The sequence below is a fragment of the Zootoca vivipara genome, chromosome 8, assembly GCF_963506605.1.
Source record: "Zootoca vivipara chromosome 8, rZooViv1.1, whole genome shotgun sequence".
NCBI classification, from domain to species: Eukaryota; Metazoa; Chordata; class Lepidosauria; order Squamata; family Lacertidae; genus Zootoca; species Zootoca vivipara.
The window spans coordinates 67,049,537-67,058,593 of record NC_083283.1 but is presented as its reverse complement, the minus strand read 5'-3'; the positions used below and the strand labels follow the sequence as shown (position 1 = coordinate 67,058,593).

The 9,057-nt window shown below is 44.4% G+C and overlaps 1 protein-coding gene across 8 annotated transcripts in view; it reads right to left on the bottom strand.

Moving 5' to 3' along the window:
* Window positions 1-738: 738 nt before the first annotated feature.
* PIGN (phosphatidylinositol glycan anchor biosynthesis class N) overlaps window positions 739-9,057 on the bottom strand; it is an 86,085-nt gene continuing 77,766 nt past the window's right edge. For all 8 annotated transcript variants that reach the window (XM_035124683.2, XM_035124686.2, XM_060278026.1 and 5 more), the window contains one exon: window positions 739-3,428. In XM_035124683.2, coding sequence (XP_034980574.2) covers window positions 3,305-3,428 — 124 coding nt within the window. In that variant the 3' untranslated portion in view covers window positions 739-3,304. The remainder of the gene's footprint in view (window positions 3,429-9,057) is intronic.

The window sequence follows — 9,057 nt, the reverse complement described above, 5'->3', positions numbered from 1 at the left end:
TATCCATTCCCTGCGAAAGATGGAGAACGAGGGACCTGGCTTCCCTGTGCTTTCCAACTTTCTCCAATAATTGCCTTGGCCTTGGATTAAAGAATATTATGTTTGGAGCTTGTTTATGTGCAGAACAAAGAGGCACATAATCCCACAACACAATCAAATAAGACTGCTTAACTGGCAGAATTCTGCCAGCCTCCAGAGCTGGAGAAAATTCAAACAGGCAGCCCAAAGATTTCTGCCTGCTCCCACCCCGAGGAAATCCAGGAATAGCATAGCCAGTCAGACTTTCCATAGGGGACGTGTAAAATAGCTCTGGAGGGGGTGTTTGCTAGTAACAGAGTTAATAAAACGGTCAAGAGGGAGCCAGCTAAAGTCACTGGTCTTGCAGCCCAACTAAGAACAAAGGCAGTGGAATTAGCAAATTAATCTTAGCAGGGCATATCACACAAGTGGAGGCGAAACAGGGTGGAAACCAAAACCATCTTTCCCAATGCATGGTTAAAGCCAATAGGAAGAGATGCATCAATGTCACTGTTCATGTCAAACCTCTTATGTACCCAGTACTATTTTTCTAGAAAAAGAGGTGCTGGAACTTACCATGGCACCCACCTGAGAGGTGCTGGACCTGAGTTTTGGTGTGTTCTGGCTAAAAAAAACACCGTTTTGGATTATTATTTTCATATACTAGTTTCCTACATACATATTTGCCAGAAATCCAAATGGTTACGACAAACACACACATTTACAGAAAAAAATTATATTTATTTTAGGTAGGAAATAGGATCTTCTTCTGTGGAGTTATATTTCTGGGTCCTATCTATTCAGGGCTGGATCTATAAGGATCTTATAGAACGTTATATAGAATAATGTTTAGAACGTTTAATGGCAGTTTCCCATTGCCAGCAGCTCGCTGCTCTGCAGCACCCTCTGGTGTCACGTTTTAATAACATTTTTAATGTTATAAATGACAAGTGTCGATCCGCCCAAGGACACTCATAATGCTGGTATTCAAACATGTCAACTGCTTTATTATAATTTTGAATAGTTTGTGGTATGCTGCAGCTTGGTATCAAGCGTTAACTGGAGAGATGGGTTAGCAGCCACCATTTTAGAAGACTTTGTTCCAATTGCTTTGTTGCTGTTCAGCGGCTTAAATAACATGGCAATGATCGCTCTCCCATGATAAAGTGATTGATGGTAACTGACAAGCAGATGGATGTCTGCATCCAGTTTTGCAGCGCTAACATTTCTACTGGGATGACTGGGTTCCACAGCTGTAGTGACATGGCTTTAATGCCACATAGCCAAGGGGCTAGAGCGGTACAGAATGAATCCCTTGCAGGCATGCTCCAATACTGGCAGCCGGCATGGCATGCGTGCTTCATGGATTTTATATATACTTGCTTTCTCAGACCTATGGCAGGCTACCATTCCTACAGTCTCTATTTGTACAGATGACTCTGCCATCTGCTGTGATTGGTTAGGTGAATGTGCATTTATAATATAACAGTATTTCCATATATCATATGTCCAAGACAGATTGAAATCATATAACAGAGGCATTCCTTTGATTGCTTGAACTTGGGCCACCTGTTCATTTTAATAGCTGTGTCTTAAATCGGATTGTTTTATTGTGCATTTTGATTCGGGATATTTTAACGTCTGCATAACAGATTTTTATACAGTGGTACCCCCAGTTGTGAACGGGATCTGTTCCAGAGCTCCGGCTGCATTCCAAGGAATTCGCAACTGGAGGTGCCACTTCTGCGCATGCGCATGGCGCAAAACCAGAAAAATACTTCCGGGTTTGCCGCGTTCGCATCCTGAAAGATACGCAACCAGAGGTGTGTGTGTCTAGAGCTGGTCAGGGATGATGGGAATTGTAGTCCAAAACATCTGGAGGGCCGAAGTTTGGGGATGACTGATCTAGAGGTACCACTGTACTTGGTAAATAGCTATTTTGGCTTTAAGCAGCACAGAAATTAAATAAGAATACCCACAACTCGTTCATCGCAGCGAAAGCAAATGGGTCTAGACACAGAAAGCAAGATACAGATGCGTTCTAAGATTCCTACTGCAACACCCACTTGTCTGCAAGCAGGTCCCATTGAACTCAATGAGGACTTACTTCTGAGTATTCAGGTATAGGATCACACCAACCTGCACTAAAATAAGAGCAAGTTGAGCTGAGGCACAAAAATGCTCCTACTGTCCAACGGGGGCATTGTGTACAAGCTGATGGCAAAGTGTTTATATGAGCAGTTACCCATGAAAGCATTAGGTGCAAAATATATACCATTTCTCAGCCTGCTGGCATTGTGAATTCCAGTATGCGATACAGCTTCCTAGGTTTGGTTACCAAGTGAAGTGGGATTCCAAATGCAAAAGCTTTTCATTCTCCGGAGCTTTAACAGCTTGCCAGTTCTATTTAAGACGGCACATGTTTCTCAGTGTAATGAACAGAGCTTGAATTGGGGGCTGGGGGGCTGGGTTTCAATCTCTGCTCAGATCTGCAGCTCCTTAAGGTGGCCTTGGGCAAGTCACTGTCCTTTAGCCTAACTTGGCTCACAGGGCTGTTGCTGAGATTATGACAAATGAACTCTCTTTTGTCGTTGTTCCTCCTCCTCCTTTTATTTAAGCTTCAGTTTGAGCCGAGAGAGAATCCTATAAAATTGATCATAGAAAAAGTAATCTGCAGCATCTTCTTTTAAAACTGGAATTAATTCATCTCTCTCTCACACACACTCGCACATACAACCCATGTGTTTTGGGGTTTGTTTGTTTTTAAAGGTAGCAAAATTCAAGTTTTAGTCTCCTCCCATTATACACAAGCCTCTAAATTTGATCTTAAAACATCAGAAGTGAGAAATAGCCACTAAAAAAATTCAAAGCATGCTGACCAGTCCAAGATTTGGTCCAGAAGCAGACTGTGGACAAAGGGCAATATTCTGTAGGCCTTGGGATCGCTCTCCTATGCCTTTTGGGCCCAGTTACAGAGCCAGTTTATTTCCTTGTCATCCATTTGAATCTCCCTGGAAAAAATCATACACAGCACTCATCTTCCAGCATTGAAGCGGACCATATATTCAGTTTTTGGCAAGAGACTCGTGGCTGTGTCTCTTTCCCTCTTCTTTTAAAAAGGGGGGGGGGGAGGAGAGAGACAAGGTACGATTCCAAAGGGAAAAGAGCTGGTCGAGGTGTTGTTGCATCGAGTTCTTTAGGTGTTTCTGGCAGCCAGTCTCATAACTCCACCTGTCACTCAGGGAGGATGCAGTTTCCAACGATATGGACGTCTCAACCCCATTCGTCACAAGGAATGGTGCTTAGCTTCTTTCCAAAGTGCCAGTCTCTTCGTAGTGAGCAGCTGAGCCACTCCACTCAAAAGCAGCAGGAAGATGGTGAAAGACATTGCAACGACATAATGGCTAATGCTGCAACAGAGAGAAAATTATAGGTGAGAAAGGAACAGATTTTAAATCAACAAGAGGAAACAAAGTTTACCGACAACATTAGAGGGACACAATCTTGGTTGCTCTCCTAAACAGGATGTTCGGTAATAAGCATCTGTTTATTAGCTGTGCTCATCACTGGCCTTAGCAATACAGACTTAGCCTGGATAGCTCAGTTGGCTAGAGCGTGGTGCTGATAACACCAAGGCTGCAGGTTCGATCCCCATATGGGACAGCAGCATATTCCTGCATTGCACGGCGTTGGACTAAGACGGTCTTCAGGGTCCCTTCCAACTCTGATTCAACAGACAGGAAGGAAGTGCACTCCATTAACACGTGAGAGTTTAATGATCTTGGTGGTTTTTAAGCAGAGGTTGGATGGCCATCCGTCATGTGTGATTTAGTTGAGATGCCTGAATTGCAGGGGGTGGCAATACATGACCCTTGGGGGTCCCTTCCAACTCCCTAAAGTAAGCCAACACCAGTTTAGGACATTAATGCCAATATATGCTTATAAGCAGTTCTCTGTCCTCCTAGAGAAAAGGCAGATTACCTAATGGTTAAGATGTGGAATAAACACAGTTCCTTGAAGTAGATAGTCACTAATGGGAGAAGTTGGAATACTGACCAGAATGAAACAAGAACATTAGCTCCCATTACAGGTAGGTAGCCGTGTTGGTCTGGATCGAAGTAAAATAAAAAAAATTCCTTCAGTAGCACCTTAAAGACCAACTAAGTTTTTATTTTGGTATGAGCTTTCGTGTGCATGCACACTTCTTCAGATACGAAGATCTGAAGAAGTGTGCATGCACACGAAAGCTCATACCAAAATAAAAACTTAGTTGGTCTTTAAGGTGCTACTGAAGGAATTTTTTTTATTAGCTCCCATATTATTAGTTAGGACGCTTGGTGGCCTCATGAGAGTTGATCCAAATCACTGGCAAACTAATCAAGCATGAGAAGAACTCGCTAGCTGAACTTTTAGCCGATGAGCTGCATTGTTCTTTAAGAAAACTATGGAGCTCCCTCCCTCCCCTCAGTTACAGCTAAAAAGAAGCAGCCCATTGAACTGCTAGCTGCTGCCACTACCTACTGCTGCCATCACTCCAATTCCACAGAGAAGGTGCAAGTTCAGAGGCTGATAATATTCAACCTGGCTTGTCAAAGTGCAGAAGGCATTGCTTGAACAGCCTGGTCAGCACCCTTTGGACTTTGCAGTTCACAGGAATGCTTACAATGAACTGATAACGTGAGCCTGTCTTGGGAGAAAAAGCTAATCTTGCAACCCAGCTGGTTAGACTGAATTCTTTTTTAAAAGAGAAGATAATTGTGGCTGGATTTTTGTTCAAAGCTTTCTACGGAGTTTTATACTCAGAATTGCATCTTAGCCTTCATCACCTCCCCAAAGCACAAGCTGCCAACCAGGGGGAAAGCACAACTCTCTACATTTACAAATCAATGGGGTTTTTTCTTGTGTGTGTGTGTGTGTGTTTGTTTGTTTTAAAAAATGCAGATCCTTTGATGAATATTCTAATTAGTGTTTTTATCCTTTGAGAACTTGGATGAAATTTTAATTACTTTGAATAATTAAAAGGAGTTCATGACTTCATAGTTTGTTCGCTCATAGGGAGCCAGAAGTTCAGACTACACAGCTCTAGAGAATCTACTCAGTCAATGGAAAATATCTGTTGTCTTCAGGAGAATTCTGTTAAATGCCAGGCACACCACTGAGACTCCCAAGTCCAATAACAAATAGCTATTCTACTCATAATTGACTGTGTTGATTATTCGGCGTTTAGCATTGAAATGGACTCAGAAAGTAGTAATTGCGGTTTATTACTTTAAATCATAAATTAAAACAACTCCACCCTTTCTTGTTCATTCCATCTTATGTCTAGAACTCTATTCCAGAACTGCAGAAAGACCTCTCCATCTGATTTCAAGCGATTTCACCTAGCACTGCAGTTCTGTGCAGCACAGCCCATGCTAAACAGGACATATAGACACATCTGGAGAGGCTTTCTGGGACTTAAAAGTGGGTGCATGGGGGCAGAGGGAAAGGGAAAGGCCAGTTGTGAAACCTGCTTTCCTTTTTTCCCTTTTTTTTTGCAAGTGCTGGATGCAAGTCAATCGTACTTAATGGCTAAATTTGCCAAAACGGAACACAAAATTGAAAACTGTAGCAGGAAATGCTACGAAGACAACGGGTGTCAGAGATGGACCACAAGCTGAAGCAAACATCTATTAAAATTTGTTAAACCTGCCACACTAGTTGTGAGAAAATGTGGTGTGCTATAGATTCAAGTGTTCAATTTATCCAACTGTCTTTACAAAAAGAGATGGCGTTAACAGTGAAAGCAAGATGCCTGTAGACTTTAAGCTGATCCAAACTGTAAGAATCTTGGGCCTCCCAAATGAATGGAGAGAATGAGTTTCTTCTGTTAACGGGAATTTTAAATTTGTGAAAATCTATTGCCGATATCCACCTTTTACCGAGAGCAACAATTCTGAACCTTAAAAGAGGAAGAGAACTATTTGGAATGGCAAATAATTGCATTCAAGAATAGGGATTGAATCTGGGCTGCATATATACAAAGCATTCCTTCTACGGCTGAGCTACAGCTGCTTAGCAGAGCCTGGACAATACATTACCCTCATGCTAAGATCCCTCCTCTTCAGAGAGGGGGGAATTTGTGGGCGGGACCCGCTCTACGCAGCGAGCAGGGGGCGGGTCCGGCCCCCTGCTCCACCTTTACCTGCCGCGCTCAGGGCTGGCCAATAGGGCCAGCTGGGGGGCGGGGCTAACAGGTCTTTAAAAAAGCACGGCAGGCTCCAGATCGCCCCTTTTCGCCCCTGCACCTCATCGGATCTCCCACCCACCCACCCTTTAGGTCTTCCCTTAGTTAGGATGTTTGCTTTGACCTTGCTATGGACTTCGGTTGGTCGCCTTTGGTTGCCCAAAGGGTCCTGGTAGGAGTTTTTTATCCAATTGGCTAATTGGCACCGGCCTCTTGGTTTTTTCGCCTACCTCGTAGCAATTCGTCACAACTTCTTCGGTATTTGGCGGTAGGCATTGGAATATGGCATTTTGAATTATGGTGCTGGAGGAGACTCTTGAGAGTCCCATGGACTGCTAGAAGATCAAACCTATCCATTCTTAAGGAAATCAGCCCTGAGTGCTCCCTGGAAGGACAGATCGTGAAGCTGAGGCTCCAATACTTTGGCCACCTCATGAGAAGAGAAGAATCCTTGGAAAAGACCCTGATGTTGGGAAAGATTGAGAGCACTAGGAGAAGGGGACGACAGAGGACAAGATGGTTGGACAGTGTTCTCGAAGCTACGAACATGAGTTTGACCAAACTGCGGGAGGCAGTGCAAGACAGGAGTGCCTGGCGTGCTAGGGTCCATGGGGTCATGGGTCCATGGGGTCACCGCCGAGTGGGGTGGAGTCACGCTTGCTAGGGAGTCCAATGCCTAAGCCAATACCTCTCATTTGCTTTAACCAATAAAGTTGTGGCCTTATTCTACCCATTAACCCTAATACCATGTGTCACTGTGTCTTTATTTATCGCGGGGGCGGGTCCTCGAACGGCAATTAAAGCTTGCAAATGGAGATGCTAACCAGGACAAAGGACCCAGCGTGGTTTTGAGATTGCTCACATTAAGTCAGGACTGCAGGACGAGCATCAGTGGGATTTGAGAAGGCTGGTTACTGCATCACAGAACCACCTTTCCTGGAAGTTTAAACACTTTCCGATTCCCATTGCGGGATTCCTCATTCAAAAGATACACATGAAACACCATTTTAGACTTTTAGATATTAAGTCTTCAGGGTTGTTAATTCACATGAAATGAGAAGCTTGAATTATGCAGTTAGGCACTGACTCTCTTTCTGGAGTGAGAATTTCACTTGGGTTCAATGCAAGATGACCACCTTCATCGCACCAAAGAGAAAATAAACACCTGGCTCACCAAGTTGGGAAAGTAAAAGGCTGTTGGATATGGCACTGAACTGCTTGTGTACTACAGAGCACACAAATTGGGACATTTTACATGTCACACTGGTGCCATGGGAGGTACTTCCCCTATTTAAAGGCTAGCAACCACATTATGTGTGTCCACTTCTATAGGAAATACTCATGCAACTTGGAACCCCCTATTGTGGGATCATCCAGTGTTTCACGCACACCCCATAGCACTAGTGTAACATTTTAATGACACCTTAATAAGCCATAACTTCCTTAAATTTGGTGGTAGGGAACAGGGCCGTCTGAAGCATATCCGGCGCTGTAGTGCAGAAGGGGCGGGGGGCGATCTCGCCCGTCCTCCCTCTCCCCGTCCTCCACACTCCCTGCACTGGGCAGCTCGAGGCTCGCTTGCTGCGCAGGCTTTCTCAGCAGTCCTCTCCCAGGCAGGAAGTGAGAGAGCGCAGCTGGCCGTAGGAAGAGCCGCTGCCACCCAGCATGCCCTCGTAGCTGTTCCCAGTTGGTCCTGGACTTCCGCTACTAGGCCCCCCTGATGGGCGGGCGCCATGGTGCAGGGCGCCACTAACCCTAATGGGTAAGACGGCCCTGGTCGGGAAACCCCCAAGATGTGGCTTTCACATTTTTTGTTATCTTCTCATTACAAAAAAAGGATGAGCTGTTCCCGGACGCCTACAGAAGATGCTCTGGAAATACAGGACTACTGCTAGGTGCCAGGTAAAGGCTGGAGCCAGACTCTGTCATGTTTAGATTAGACCTGATCCTACTGTCAGCCTAGCTGAGTTTAGATCCAACCCATCATTCGCGCAACATCTGCCAGGTTTTAATTTTGACAATTAACAAAAAGTATTTACTGTCTGACAAAAGGAAGGCAAGGGAAGAGAGGAAAAAATAATAACAACAAGATTTAAATGTCTATTGAAAAAAAGTTGTGGGTACGCATAGAAGAATGGGGAACTTTATAAATCGTGCATGTTGCAAAGAGGAGGGCGACACTTGTAAGTAACTGCTTTGAAATGAAATAAGAGAACAAAAACAGCTGAGCCACCTGAAAAGCCCCTGCAATGTGGTTTAAGAAACTATGTTCAAAGGGGAAGTGAGAAAGCCTGTGTAATACTCACTGGATTTCAGCCTTCTCAGTGGACCAGAATGTTGACATAACAAGGAGACTGTGAAGTCAAGGGGGGTGGGGTGGGAGTTCTTTGATACTACCGGTATCTCACACATGCACACTAAGGAAATACAGGTGGCAGATGTTTCTACGTCTTCTGATTAGTGCAGGGTGCAAGTGAAAATTCTGTGCATGTGTGGAACTGCAGCTGCCCACAGGGCAGCCATTCCCTCCCTGCAAGAACTACTGTTATATAAAGTGGCTGCAGAGAAGAGGGAAGTAAATCAGCCCTAACACAAAAATATTTTTTAAAAAGCCAGGAGTGGAAGAGTCTGTGTGCCCTCTGTTGCAATGGAAACAAGTCAGATTAGGGCCAATAAAGCAAAAATGAATCCTGACAACATGAAGGTGCTCTGGTTTGATGGCTCCCAAATCCAGAAAAAAATGAAAGCAGCCTGTTCTGGGTGGAGGTGCACCCCCTTAAACGATCAGGTCTGTAATCTAGGGGTGGTGGCCC